This window comes from Ovis canadensis, chromosome 21 (genome assembly GCF_042477335.2).
Source record: "Ovis canadensis isolate MfBH-ARS-UI-01 breed Bighorn chromosome 21, ARS-UI_OviCan_v2, whole genome shotgun sequence".
In the NCBI taxonomy this organism is placed as follows: Eukaryota; Metazoa; Chordata; class Mammalia; order Artiodactyla; family Bovidae; genus Ovis; species Ovis canadensis.
In genome coordinates, this window is record NC_091265.1 from 47,642,078 (window position 1) to 47,657,516 (window position 15,439).

The 15,439-nt window shown below is 47.1% G+C and overlaps 1 protein-coding gene across 4 annotated transcripts in view; it reads right to left on the reverse strand.

Moving 5' to 3' along the window:
* The window catches only part of ETS1 (ETS proto-oncogene 1, transcription factor), a 142,447-nt gene that overhangs the window by 24,484 nt on the left and 102,524 nt on the right, over positions 1-15,439 (reverse strand). For all 4 annotated transcript variants that reach the window (XM_069565460.1, XM_069565461.1, XM_069565462.1 and 1 more), the window contains 5 exons: positions 13,608-13,727; positions 11,180-11,380; positions 7,417-7,494; positions 6,024-6,272; positions 1,213-1,473 (listed from right to left, as the gene is read on the reverse strand). In XM_069565460.1, coding sequence (XP_069421561.1) covers positions 1,213-1,473; positions 6,024-6,272; positions 7,417-7,494; positions 11,180-11,380; positions 13,608-13,727 — 909 coding nt within the window. The remainder of the gene's footprint in view (positions 1-1,212; positions 1,474-6,023; positions 6,273-7,416; positions 7,495-11,179; positions 11,381-13,607; positions 13,728-15,439) is intronic.

The following is a 15,439-nucleotide window of genomic DNA, read 5'->3' on the forward strand; positions in this document are numbered from 1 at the left end:
TTTCCAAGCATGTGAGTTGTTCTCAAAGGTCAGCTGAGTTTCCTTGAGTTTTCCCTCACACAAAAACAGGGACAGAGCTCAGTCTTAAGATCAGACAGACACCTCTCTAGAAATGCAGATTGAGGTGTCTGTCTTCATCCACACAAAGGGTCTTCACATGATGACTCGCCCAGGGTGGATAAACTGCAAGAGGCCAAGACCACCGCTGCGCATTCGAAGCTTAAAACAAGCTCCACTCACAACACAATTTCTGAATTTTAGAAAACACTATGATCTTACAGGCTTCCCTGGTGGCTCTGCAGTAAAGAATCTGCCTGCAATGCAGGAGCTGCAGGAGACGTGGGTTTGATCCCTGGGTCAGGAAGTTCCCCTGAAGGAGGGCATAGCAACCCACTCTAGTATTCTTGCCTGGAGAATCCCATGGACAGAGGAGCCAGGTGGGCTACAGTCCATGGGTTGCAAAGTGCTGGACTGAAGAGATTGAGCAGGCACAACCTTACAGAAAAGATCTGATCATTAATATATTCTTACTCCTCGCGTAGATCTCAGATACACTCTTCAAACCTTCCCAAGGACAATGAATTCAGATTCTTGGACCAGATTCTCAATCAAAGCCCAAGCTCTCAACATACACCTTCCTTTCTCTATGATCTTTCTTTTGTTCAACATGACTACAAGTTTCACTCCTGGGGGAAAAAAGGTAATAATAAAGCTCAGTGAGAAGAAAGATTTCCTCTAGGGGCCAGGATCTAGCCTGAGTGTAGGGTGACTGAGGGCACTTTTCCCATTTCCACTCCTGCCTGATAATGAGTCGATGAGTCCAGGGAGTAGACCCATTCAGTGATGGCTTTCAGCATCGCTGCTGCTGGCTCTGTGTTCAAAGAGCCCTCCAAGAGCAGGTAAGAAGCAGCCCCTTGATGCTAGGCCGGGAAGGCAGAATTTCCAGAAGTACCAGATGGACAGAACTCCCTTCCCCTAGTTACAGATTCAAAATATCAGTTTTCCTACTACTCTTGGAAAGAATCCCCTGAAACAGAATGATACAATTTGCTTCCAAAACCCAATGGCTATCTGCAGAGTGACCTGAGAGGCTAACCCAACCTCTCAGAGTCTAGTTGTCCCCTAGAAAGGGGGTAACCTTAGGGGCTGGGGACAGCACAGAAGTGTCCAAGGAGCCCACCCCAGAGGGCGGGAGGAGGCCAGGCGTCCTACCTGTGTAGCCGGCCAGGGCCGCAGCAGGAATGACGGGCTTGTCCTTATTGAGGTCAGCGCGGTCACGCACATAGTCCTTGAAGGTGCCCTTGGGCTTGTGGTTGGGCAAGGCAGCTGGATAGTCCTCGGAGTCGAAGCTGTCGTAGGAGGGGACACGCTGCAGGCTGTTGAAAGACGACTGGCTGCTCCAGGACTGGGTGAGGCGGTCACAGCTGTCGTAGCTCTCTATGCTCTCGAAGGAGTCCTGGCCCCCGAGCTTACCTGGAGGAGGAGGAGGAGGAGGAGGCGGGAGGAGGGCGGGGAGGAGGGATGGGAAGAGACACTGTGAAACCCTCTCGGTGAGGATGTGCAGGAGGGATACAGAGAGGGAGCGGCCGGCGGGGATGGAGGTGCGTGCATTTGCTCTGGGGAAGAGGGGCTGCCTGGACCCAGCCTGAGAGGCCCCTGCATGGTCCGATCTTGCTCCAGAGCCCCTGGGGCCAAGACTCAGAGCCGGGTGTTGCTACTCATCTCTGCCAGGGGGAGACAGCAGTGTTTGGAACAACAAGAATTCCACAACCAGAAACCTACAGGCTGAGAAACACGTCTGTTATGACGAGATTTCTGGCCGATGAGTTAGACCCAATGAGTGGATGAAGAAATCTGAGCTGCATCAGGCTCAAATCACCCTCTACCCTAACTCAAGCCAAGGAGATGATTTCAAAAGGCCCCATTTGGCAAAATATTTTGGTCATAAGAAAAAAAAAATTCCATTACACTAGGAGAGGACTGACCTTCCTTGACCTTGGAACTAAAACACTATTTTTTAGCCTTTTTTCCAAACACTCTTTGAAATGTACATCGTACCGCCTCTATGCCTTCTCAAATAGAAAAAGAAGCCATGAGATGTTTTTTTTTTTTGCCAGGAGGTTAAAAAAGAAAACATTATCATTCTTCTAAATAGAAATCCATATTCTTTACCAAGCACTATCTGTACTTGAAATTTGCGCTTTATTAGGGAAACGAAGGCAATTAAAAAAAAAAAAACAAAGAAGTTGATTAAAGAGTTAAGGTCCGTAGCAATGGCAGAAATCCTTTACTCTGTGAGTTGCTTAAGGCATTCTTAACTGACCACAAGATCATGCAAGTTCATTAATTTTCCAAACCAGGTTATAAACAGCTGCTATGATTGCACAATAGCTCCTAGAGAAATTTCCATTGGCAAAAAATGCCATTTAAAAGGAGGCTGAAAACGGGGGGTGGGGGAGGGGACAGAACCAAATGCAGCTAACTGCTGAAAAGGCTCACAGGAATATTTCTTATGTTTTATTTCCAGATACTTTCCAGGCAACCTCAATTAAATCACGGGAGATTAAATGGCTGATTGAGTCCAGCAAAGTCAAGAGGCCAGAGACTGTGACAGACGTGCAGGCAGAAATACCTGCGAGTCAAGGCTGGCCGGCCTACTCTGACGTCTAAATCCCAGAGGAAAGTTGGTATATACAAAGTAACGCTAGTGAGTTTCTGGTGTATCCTCCCCTTCACAACAGAGGAAATTCGTTAAGACAATGAAATTCAAATATTTAATGTTGGTGTCCAAACCAACATTAAATATACAGTAATTAGGAAGGAAGATATATCGCTTCCAAAAAAGATTTTTAACCCCAGATAAAAGAAGTTAAATATGTAATTTCTGCATTATCTACTCTTGTAAATTTCCTGAGCCTCTTATCCCTCCCAACACTGCTTGGAACAAAAATACAGTTAGTTATCTGCTTCGTCTCATTCCTTCTTCCAACCACTCATTCAAAGAATAGCAATCCCCAGAAAGCCTTGGAGCTGTCCGCCCCATCTGCCAAGTCCACGGTCACATTTGCAACTTTTTATTATTATCATTATTATCATCTAGTTAATACTCTGTAACGACCTACATGGGAAAAGAATAAGAGTGGATATATGTATATATAAACTGATTCTCTTTGCTGTACACCTGCAACTCACACAACATTATAAAACACTACACTCCCCCAAAATGTTGTAAATAAAAAAACTTTAAAAAGAAGGGACTGTCCCTTCCAGAAATTCACATTAAAAGTCTCAAGAAAACAGACCCCAACCAAGAACGCAGCAGCCTCTTTTCAACAGAACAGGAAATTTTGTGGCCTCCCATAAAAAGGTGTTTGCCCATTCCAGCTGTCCATCTTAAACATACCAAAAGCCTAAGAAAGAGTTTATATTTTCATGAGGACACCCCACCAAGTCCCTTGCATTTACACTCAGAAGTCCCTGAGATGATTCCATCAGTCATTTTTATATTGGGAGGGCGTGGAGACTGGAATTTCCACTCGCTGGACAGCTGAGGTTCCAAGGAACCCCAGTAAGCAGGGACACTGAACGAGGCTATAACCGCCCCCTGGCAGCCTCTCAAACATAAGCCAAATGCAACTCTGTTGAGAGCTGCGGTTTATAGCAGGAGGCTGCTTTCATTTCAGCTCTCTTTCACAATCCTAGAGCTGGGAACCTTCATTTACGGGTATTTTTCTCCCAAAATGGGTTGGTTCCAACTAGATGAGTCGCTCAGTTAGGCTACTGTGTTCAGGGGCGGGGAAGCTCCTCTAAGACATCCATCGACTGGCTTTCCTGAGAAACATCTCGGCGAGGTCCTTGCAAAGCTCCCTGACCCCACCACACAGACCTCAGGGCACCCAAAGCAAGAGGTGGGGGAGCCCCATGGCAGCCCACTCAACAGACCAGCACAAAGAAGACAGCTCTCTGAGTCCAAGGAAGTGGAATAGAAACACACTGTCTACCCTAATGCAGTCTGGGAACACTGCGATTATTGTTCATCATCTTCAACTAACAGTGATGCTTTCAGTCTACCCCAACCCTGCCATGGCAGAGTCAATCACCCCACTGGAATACGTCCTGTTTGCAGCACTTCTCACTCGTAAAAAAGCAACCGTGAACAAAACAGTCTGCCCCCAAGTTTGTGTGGTGAGATGCTTGGTGTGAGCAAAGGAGAACGAGGCCAGAGAGCAAGCCTTCCTGTTTCTCTGTGCAGTTCACCGTGTGGCCCACCATCGTTTTTCTGGGGTCGCAGGAACCAAGAGAAGGAGAGGGAAGAGGCCAGTTACACAAAGCAAAGCCAGACGCAAGTGGAAAACAAACGGCAACAGTCCTGCCCGAAGTGACAGCACACTGGGCCCCCCCAACACACACACACGCACGCACGCGCGTGCACAGCCTCACTGCACACTCACAGAAAACCCCGTGAGAAAGACAGGCGTTCTGTTGCTGTGACCCGCCTGAGAAAAAAGGTACACATGTGAGTGTAAGTATTTAAATAGACCTGCATCCAAAAATAAAGAAGGGGAAGGTAACGCTGGTCCCACCCATCCCCTTCTGTCTGAAACACAAACACCCCGTGGCCCCAAGGAGGCAGATTACAGGCTCCGATTCTGCTGGGACTTTCCCTCCGCAGGCCTGCTGGGAGGAAGTGGGAGCCTGGACACTCGAAGGAGCTGACAGTGTGAGGCCCACGAGGCCGTGGCCTCAGGACAGGGAGCGGGGTCAGCACTGAGCAGACATCACTGCGAGGCCGGCCACTTGGAAAGACTCCCTCCTGCTCTTTTCCTGTCTGTAACTCTTTCCAGTTTATCCATCAGAAGAGTCAAGCTAGTTCTCCTGTTGAGTGATCTGCAGCATCGTTTCAAATATTTGGCAGAAAAGTAGATTATAGGACTGGCAGGAACCTGGGTAAGCTTCTGTATATTTGAATTAGAAAATTTCAGGACGCTTAAACTCAAAAATAATAATAATAATAATGTGTCACCTAACATTTCTGGGCTTCTGTTCCCTTTTCTCTGAAACCTAATTTACTCTCATTTTAGGAAGAGGTCTATAATATCTGAAATCATGTCTTATTTCTGTTTCATTTTGCATAAAAGGTAACATCCAGAACATTAAAAAAAAAAAATCAGCTAGTTCTTCTCCCATGAGCAAGTCTGTCTTTATATAGGACCGTCCTTCTATCAGAGCAAAGAGTCTGGACAGGTCACTAGATGGGTTGTGTCTCTGAGTGTTTAGGTCCTGATCTTTAAAGTTGAGGGTATTTAACCTTTTTTGGCTTTGTAAGGTCAGTCAGCTCTATTCAGAACCATGCAGTTCACTGTCAGTGAATATGTTACCTTTGTCCTAAGAGTCACGGCAATGTGAGAGAGTATCTAGTTTTGGAAGCTTCTGGCCACCTCTTTCCCTGGTCCTCTAGCTAAATACACACTTAGACCACACTGCTGATGACTGGTTCCAAATAAGCTGTTGGTTAACCATCTTCTATCTTCCCAAACCAAAGAAGTCACAGGAGCTTGGGAAGCCCAGGCTGAGAAGCAGAGGTCATCAGACACCAAGCCAGGAGGGGCAGTCCGACTTAGGAATATTCAAACACCAGGACGACGTGGAGATCCATTCTCTCCGGGAGGGTTATCAGAATCATTTTTACGTGACTGTGTCCTCAAGCAAAATCCTCTCAAGGAAAATAAAGCACGCATGCACCTAAAATTATTATCTGGTGAAATATCGTACCTAACTAAGAAACGCAACTGGTCTTCCTGCCGGATTTCAATTCCACTGTGGATCCACAGTCTCGGTCATCATGAAAGCCTCGGCTAAGACTTCATGATACAAAGTTCTTAACAGCTAGACATTTTAAGACGGAAAAGCAAAAACTCAGGAATGCCCGTGGCTAAGAGTGAGGAGGAAAAAAAAACTGGAACCTAGGAAATGCACCAAGCAGGGCAATTCTTAGAAACTTCTAGAGCAGAAATGTGACCTACCACGACTGGCCCTCCCCATGCACATGTTGTCTGGGGTCACCACTTCTTGTTTGATGGCAAAGTAGTCAGTCTGCAAGGCATCCGTCTGCAGAGGGTCCCGGAGGATGACAGAGGGGTAGTCGCTCTCATATTTGAGGGAGAGGAGCTCCTCCGAGCTGATGGGATGGAGAGTCTGGTAGGACTCTGTGATGAAGCTGGGCTCGGAGAACTCCGAGGGAGGGACGCACTGGGCGTGCTCGATACCATAGCCTGAAAACAGAGTGTGCGATTGGAGAGAGGAGAGGTGAGTACTGAAAATAGGCTGTTCCCTCCCCACTTACAACGGCCCCATGACGTTAACCAAGCTGACTACCTCAGGGAATAAAAGACAAATACTTGAAGTCAAAAGGGCCTGGGTTTTCAATCTTGCTCCACTACTTAAGGGCCATGGCCCTTGACAGGCACTTCCCTTTTCTGACTGAATTCTCTCATCTCTAAAACAGGGATGATGGCAAGCTTCCCCAGGGCGCTGTGACGAAGATCCAAGGACAGCACACAACCAACCTTTCTAGCACACAATAACCTCACTGTTGCTGTGAGTATACAGATCATAATAAAGTAAAACAATAAAGTGAAAACAAACCTACTTAAGATACCCTTTGAAAGCAAAGCCATCAGACAAGCACAGCCCTGCGCTAATTCTCCTCCTCCGGCCATTCCTGCAACCTGGTGAGGGATCAGGCACCAGGAGGACAAGGCTTTCTGCTCAGAGACAGAACCCGAAGCTGCAGGGCATGCCCTGAAGGAAAGATTTCAAAGGGAATGCTGTTGCATGTACTAGCAAAAAGGAAAGAACAAGATCAAAATCCCTGACCTGAACCTCTGTTGGCCACCACATGGCCCAGGGTCAAACAGGACCACTGGAGGGAAGCAAACAGCAGTCTCTCTGTGACTATCTGTCACGCTGAGGATATCAGCGAGACCCCAGTGTAGAAGCACGCGGGTGAATAAAACGTGCAAGAGGTTGAAACCTTGTGCTTTGCAGGAATAACAAAGCAATAAGCAAGTGTCTACACGTTTCCTAAGGTTTTTTTAAAAAAACATGGGCCATTTTTCAAGACTTTATTGAATTTGTTACAATATTTCTTCGGCTTTATGTTTTGGTTTTCTGGCCACAAGGCACATGGCATCTTAGCTTCCCAACCGGGGATCAAACCTGCACCCCCTGCATTGGATGGTGATGAAGTCTTAACCTTTGGGCCACCAGGGAAGTCCCCAAGAGTCTACATGTCCAAAGCTATTATTTCCTGTAGAATTGCCAGGCAGGAGCCTGAGATGGCCCAGGACAGGGTTCCTTTCCTAAGTTCCCATCACAGTGAGCAGGAAGAGAGAAGAGGAGCCAAAAGGAACTTACTAATGAAGTAATCCGAGGTATAGCGGGACTCTGGGTAGGGAGGGTTGACTCCATTAACTTGGTATGGCTTCACATCCTCTGCAACAGACCAGGAAGGAAGGGAACAAAGAGGTCAGCATGCAAGCAGTGCTCAGCAGAAGAGGACCCTGGAGGCGAGGACCACAGTGATCTCAGTCCCGCTGAGAGAAAATCTGCATGTTCCCTAACTGAGCTCGTGTCTGAGCCTCCCCTGACTGGAGCCTTGTCTACGGATGAGCTCACCAAAGTATGGCTAAGTTTATGATTTCAGTAGCTGGAAAAGGGGATTTAATATCTTGGAAAGCACGCCCATGAGTAATCTCGAAGGGCTGGGAAGGCATCCACCCTCTTTCTGATGCATGCGTGTGCCGCCAGCCTCCAGGGCTTGAAGACATCTTATTGTTGTTGTTGTTTAGTCACTCAGTCGTGTCCGACTCTTTGCGACCCCATGGACTGGAGCCCGTCAAGCTCTTCTGTCCATGGGATTTCCCAGGCAAGAATACTGGAGTGGGTTGCCATTTCTTTCTCCAGTGGATCTTCCCGACACCTTGGGAGTTTACCAAAATCAGTCGCCAACATTCAAACAGATCAGGTCCAAAGTTTTTCAGAAACATAGGACAATCTTTTTAGGCAGGAAGATTTTAATTATTTTCTTCTTATTATTGCTATTTTATTTATTTCTGGCCATGCTGTACCGCACGGGGGATCTCAGTTCCCTAACCAGGGACTGAATCCCTGCTCCCTGCACCAGAAGTGTGGAGTCCCAACGACTGAGCCACCAGGGAAGTGCAAGCGGGTAGATTTCAGAGCCTCCACTTCTTCCAGCAGATATCTGGTGTTTGGTGTTTTTTCCGTTGCCCTCAGATTTCAAGTTCAGGCCCAGATAAGACACTAGTAAGGTGATTCTACTTGGTGAAATATGACAGAAGAGCCACATAACCAAAGTTCTGTCCTGGTGCCAAGCTCCATAGGAATGAGAGTAGGACACAGATGAAAGCAACCAAGCAGAGAAACTTCTCCACTGAACCAAAGTGAACTTGTAGATCTCCTGATGACCCTGGAATCTGGTGGTAGCCCCTGACTGCTGTATGCAACAGTCGGATTACATTTCACTGTAAGAATCAGATGTAGACAGAGGGGGCTGGTTTGGGTTTTTCCTCAGGTATCTGATAGCTTGTTGGGAGCAGAGACTGCTGGGAAAACAAGTTCATGCCTGCACAGAAAAACAGTTCCCAGCTGAGATAAAATGATTAAACTCTGCTTCAGCAGCTTATCAGATTGAAACATCCCCTGTACCTTTGGCCTGCCACCCCACCCAGAACAGCTATGTTTTTTTCAGCACTGGGTTGCCTTACTTTAATCACAGAACAAAAGCTGTAGCCTCAATACAAACATCTCGCCCAGCTCTTGGAGGATCTGAAGAAGCACAGTCCTCCGTCTCCCTTGAAAATGGGTGAGATGTTCTCAAACTCACTCCATTACTCTCTCATTTTCCTAAATTCACTGGTATGATTCCTCTGCAGGAAGGTAAACAGCCGATTCACTGGAAAAGACCCTGATGCTGGGAGAGATTGAAGGCAGAAGGAGAAGGAGACGACAGAGGATGAGACGGTTGGATGGCTTCACCGATTCAATGACAGGAACTTGGGCAAGCTCTGGGAGGTGATGCGGGGCAGGGAAACCTGGCGTGCTGCAGTCCATGGGGTCACAAAGAGTCGGACGTTACTTGGTGGCTGAATAACAACAAAGCCAGAAGCTCCCCGCCATGAGTCCATATCATTACACAAAGAACATAGGACGGGAAGTTTGGCTGAAAAGACCCAGGTGTAAGGAAACAAGTGATGTTGAAGAACCACCTGACCTGTCCTCATTTTACAGAAAGGACTCACTCTAAGAGGACATGCCCTTCCTGTGTCCCACGGTTGCTTTGAGAATCCAAACGGACTGGTTCACAGTGCAAACTTTTCTGTCTATTCATCCTATTAATTTTTGAGAGTTTGATATTGAAACTCCAACTAAAAACCTTAATTTATCTACTTAAAAAATAATTATGTAATGGAGCTATATGTACCTTTGTTCTGTATTTTCCAAAACTTCTGTAAATGTGTTATCATAATTTCACAATTTAAAAAAAGGAAAACTTATTTCCAAGCCCTTTGGAAACAAGGAAATGCTGTATAGATGAGATGTAACCGATCAGAGCCGACTGACACTGCAGACCACCTGGCTGCCCTGGGGTGCTGACGAGAGGGATGCGGGGCTTTGGCAGCATATATCTGGGTGAAACAGTCTGATAGAGTCCACTGCCGTGTTTATAAGCCAATGCTTGCATCAGACCTGCTCTGAGCCTGCCATATCCTTTCCCTCTATAAACAGGCGCTCACGTCAACACGTTATGAGTGGTTTGTGTGCAGTTATACCGAGATCACGGCGTGGCTTCGGGGAAGCCGGTACCGCCGCCCAGCAGTCCTGGGCCAGATTCACCTACTTCTCAATTCTGCTTATTTATTTATTTTTCAGCTATAGCTGAGGAGAAAGGGGGAGAGAAAAAAAAGTAACACTTCTGTGCCCAGAGGAGTCTAATTTGGGTCTCTCCTGGGCATTGCAGAATGGAAAATATCCTTAAACAAAGGAAGGTATTATATGGAATAAAAAGTGCTAAGCCTGAGCTCTGCTCCCTGCCTCCCGCGTCTGCACCAGGGGTTGGAGCTGGTGACCACAGGGAAAGGGTGGGCCTGGGTCAGAGAGGGCAACGGGCTTCTAGGCTTACAGTCAGCTGGAGGGCACTGCTGACTGCTGGTAACTGCAATTTATTTTAAGAAGAAATTCAGAAAAATAAGCGCAAAAACACCCAAGTTTGCCGCCTGCTGCTGTTTCTATACTCAGCCCGGACTGTGGTGCATGAGTCACTCGATCCAAAAAGGTTGGAAGAGGCTGGTAGGAGAGGCCATGTCATTACAAGGTTGCAACACGACGTCCCGACATAACCCTGGCTTCTGCTTCAGATGGAAAAGGTGTACCTTGCGACTGCAATTCCAGTCCCGTTAGTGGGCAGAGAAGACTGCTTATTAAGAAGCTCTGAAACACTGAGCTTGGATGTGGCCATGGGTCAAGGGGGTGTGTTTCACGATTGCCAAAAAAAAAGAAAGAAAGGAAAGAAATACCCTTTTGCTAGTTGTGGGCACTGCTTGTTCAAGCAGTATATGAGTTTAAGATAAGGACTGAGATTAGAACTTCGCAAACCAAGAAGCTTTAGGAGGTAAAGATGAAAAGTGGAGCCATACATATATACACTAACATATGTAAATAGATAGCCAATGGGAATTTGCTATAGGATTCTGGGAACTCACACTGGGGCTCTGGAATAATCTAGAGGGGTGGGAATGGGCGGGAGGTGGGAGGGAGACTCAAGAGGGAGGGGACATGTGTACATCTAGGGTTAATTCATGTTATGTGTGACAAAAATCAAGCCAGTATTGTAAACCAAGAATCAATCAATTAAAAATAAATAAACATTAAAAAGAAAAGGTGGAGTATCTAGTACATAGAAGACAAAGAAACTGATGTTTATGGAGCACCCGCTCCCTACCAGGCACCATATGGCAAGTCTCTGCAGACCGTATGTGCTGTGTGGCTGGACACTCAGATGACGACCTCAATGTGGCACCCCGCTCCCCAGTCGACTCTGGAAGCTGCCCCGTGCAGGCCCCACCTCCCTCATCCCACCCCGTCCTCAGGCATTTACCTTTCTGCAGGATCTCCAGGTGTTCCCACAAGATGTCCCCAACGAAGTCTGGGGCCAGCTCGAGAAAGCAGTCTTTCCCCAGCGCGCAGAGGGCTGCCCCGTTCATACAGAACTTCTGGAAGTCCACACCCTTCAGGCTGAACTCATTGACAGCCCACATCACCCAGTCCCGAACGTGGGTCTCTGTCCACTGCCGGGGGTCTGCAGGGAGAGATCAGATGATGTCCCAGCAGATCAGGGTCTCAACTCTTCCCCAAGCCTCGGAGACTACACAAAAGCACCTGATCTTCGCTGAGACATTCTCAGATTCACGGAATGAGGAAGGCCTAATGGAGTATCTTCCATAACCCTCCTCCCTGCATCCAGGTCAGCCCCATCTTCTCCCTCCCGCCAGTCAGCTGATCACTGCCATCAGCCAAAAAGTAACAAAGAGTATTCTCCACCCATGGAACCTTCCAACAGGTTCCAAGAGTCTCCTCTCTCACTGCCTTATTTCCATCAGACTTTATTAAAGCCTGGGACCAGGGAACCAATGACTCCTTTAACGGCAATAATGACAAAGTCAAGTGTGCTCTGGACGTTGCACTCACCTCTCCCTGCACTTACTCATGTAATTTACTTGCGGCCATTATGCTTAATTATTTTTATCTTAGTTAATGATGGTTAGTATAGTTGTCCTTGCATATCTAATGTGATTGGTTTCAGGACCCCCCCAGATACCAAAATCTGGGGAGATGCACGTTCCCTTATATATACAAGAGGGTGGGGGCACACTCAGCCCTCTGTGTATGTGGGTTCTCGCATCCCCAGATTCAGCCAACAGAATCAGATCTGTGGTTGTCTGAATCTGCCAATATGGAACCCTTGGATGAGGAGGGCCAACTATAGTAATCACAGCAATTAGTAACAGTACGCCATTCAAGTGATACTTAGTAGTAACATTATTGTGTGTGTGTCAGTCTGACTGCTCAGTCGTATCCAACTGTTTGCAATCCCATGGACTACTGGCACCAGGGTCCTCTGCCCATGGGATTTCCCAGGCAAGAATACTGGAGTGGGTAGCCATTTCCTTCTCCAGGGGATCTTCTCAACCCAGGGACTGAACCCAGGTCTCTTGCATTGCAGGCAGATTCTTTACCACTGAGCCACCAGGGAAGTCCAACAATGTTATTAGGTACCTGTATTATACCAGATAACCTGCAAAATGAATACATAAGACAGGCCCTGCATTGAGGAGCCATGTAGAACAGATGATACATAACCTTCATGTGCCGCCCTGGTTTAACATGACTACACCAGCTCACGACACTGACCGAGCTCAGGTGATGGCAGGGTGTGGTGCCTACAGCCCACCTCCTACCTCCTCTCAGTGTTATCCCCTTCGGTCTAGAAGATGACTTTATAAGATGATGGAAAAGTGGATGGTCAGAACTCACTTTATTCTGCTTTATGACTGGGCTCTGCTGTCAGTGGAGGTTTGTGGAAGAGCAGAGTATGTGAAAAGGTAGCCAGATTCATTCACGGAATCTCCCTGAGGCCTGCGTCTGGCAGGGTGGCAGCCGCTCGCTCCCGTAGCAGTAGCACTGGCTGGGTGCAAAGGCAGCCTCTTATTTCTCTTAGGAACGTGTTCCTTCTGTTCTCAGTTGCTCGGGAAATGCCGCCTGGTCAAGGCTTAAGTCTTCCCCAGTCATTTTTCCTTTCTGACCACTCAAGTCACTTCCCTTTACATTCCCGAATAAACCCTTTCAGAGGAGAATGCGTGTGTGCTAAGTCGCTTCAGTTGAGTCTGACTCTTTGCAGACTGACTCTGTAGACCACAGCCCGCCAGGCTTCTCTGTCCGTGGGATTCTCCAAGACAAGAATACTGGAGTGGGTTGCCATGCCCTCCTCCAACCCAGGGATGTCTCCTGCATTGGCAAGCACGTTCTCTACCACTAGCGTCACCTGGAATGCCCTCAGAGGAGAATACCCAAGTATAAACACATTTCACCAAAGGACGTGGAAAAGAGTAAATCCCAGAACTGTAGCTCGTGGAGTTCATCTAACGGCAGCCCAGAACAACACCAAGGCCATGCCTTCCAAACCTGTCTGTACAACAGAGTCATTTGAGCTTTACGATTACTGATGCTACAGGCAATTGTGACTTAATTGGTCTGGGCTCTGGCCTGGACTGTGGAATTTTCTGACGATCCACTGTTTAATGTTCGAACAAGTTTGGGCACCACTGCCCTAAGACCAAGATGGCAGGGACAAGCCTGGAAGATGAGGGAGCATCAGCATGTGTCTACGCTTGTTCCAACAGACGTCTGTCCCAATCTGTGGCTGCTGATTGAGGGTGGTGAGTAAGTCTACCTCCACCAATAGGTGAGAAAACCAACTCTATCTCAAAGTCTGGTCCATCCTCTCTCCTTCCAACTACAAAACCTACCTTTTGGAATTCCCAGACGTTGCTGCTCTTTAGAGAAACCACTGAAAGTAGCTTTCAAGGCTTGAGACATCATTTCTTTGCTGCTAGGAGTTAAGAGCGGGACATCTGCACATTCCATATCTGCAAGGCAAAAAATATCATATGAATACAAACAAAAATGAAAAAGGTGACGGAGGTCAGCTAGACTGATGGCGATGATCGTTTGCAATATACGCAAATATCAAATCATTATGCTGTGCACCTGAAAGTAATAAATACATGTCAGTTATACCTCAATTTTAAAAATGAAACTAAATAGGTAATTAACCACCCATAAAATATAATAGAGCATGAATGGGCTGAAGGAGGCAAGCTGAGAAATAACTGTAGTAGCATCGTCACCAGGGCAGGTAAAATTTGGGGGGCTTTCCATAGTGTGGTAGGGTCTGTAAAAAAAAAAAAAAATTCCCAACTCTTGCCTTGAATGTCTGTATCTCTGACAAAACATGTCAATTCTTTCTGAATAGCTCTACCAGTTCCCCATAGACTCTATTCATCCTTCACATTCACTGAAAGTATTCATGTTTCTGCACACTTGCTGTTACCTCTGAAAAGGAAATAACAGCATTCATTCAATAAGTAATTATTTAGCCCTTGCTACATGCAAGAGATTACAGAAAGAACCATGAAACGATTCCCACCCTGATGGAGCTGGGTATCAGGTTCCAGCAGGGAAATCAGTTAGTAAAAATCTATTTGCACAATTAAACTTCAAATATAATGTCAACAAGGGATTCAGAGGAGTAGGAGATGAAGTGTTAACCTATAATAGAGTGTCCTATAGGTCTGGAGGAATCAGCAAAAGCCTCCTTCAGAAGACAGATGTTCGACCTGAGATCTGAAGGACAGAGGATACAGGAGTTTAAGGAAATTACTCCAGACCAGCGGTTCTCAACGTGTGGTCCCCAGACCAGCCATACCAGCATCACCTGGGAACTCAGCCCCACCCAGACCTCCTGAATTACAACCTCTGAGGGGGCGGAACCCAGAAATCCATTTTCAACACAGAATCCAGGTAACCCTTATGAGCACTGATATTAGAGGACTGATATCCTAAGTGAAGGGACTAGCATAGCTGGAGATTCTGAGATGGGCGGAGAGGAGAACCTTGGTTGCTTTAGTATTGAAACGGTCAGCGCAGCTGCAGCACAGTGACTGGGGGACAGCAGCTTGAGAGGAGGCTGGAAAGGTAAGTAAGTAGGGTGTGCAGGAATTTATAACAGTATCCCAAGTAAGACAGAAAGCACTGAGGGTTGCGTGCAGAGGAATGACATGATTATATTTTGTCTGAAGATCACCTTGCAGTAATTGCTCTTTTTTTTCCCCCCTGTCTCACTGGACAGCACATGGGATCTTAGTTTCCCAACCAGGGATTGAACCTGCTCCCCATGCACTCAAAGTACGGAGTCTTTATCACTGGACCACCAGGGAACTCCCTATGGTCATTCTATTTTTCATTTTTCAAGGAGCTGCCATCCTGTTTTCCTCACAGTGGCTGTTATGATTTTACCCCACCACAGCGCACATCGGGCTTCCCAGGTGGTCTGGTGGGTGGTAAAGAAGCCACCTACCAGTGCAGGAGACGCAAGAGTTACAGGTTCAATCCCTGGGTCTGGAAGACTCCCTGCAGGAGGAAATGACAACCCATTCCAGTATTCTTGCCTGGAGAATTCCACGCACAGAGGAGCCTGGCAGGCTACAGTCCATGGGGTCACAGAGAGTCAGACACGACTGAGCGACTAAGCAATAATTCAGCGCACAACAGTTCCGCCTCCCTGCCAGCCCTCAGCAGC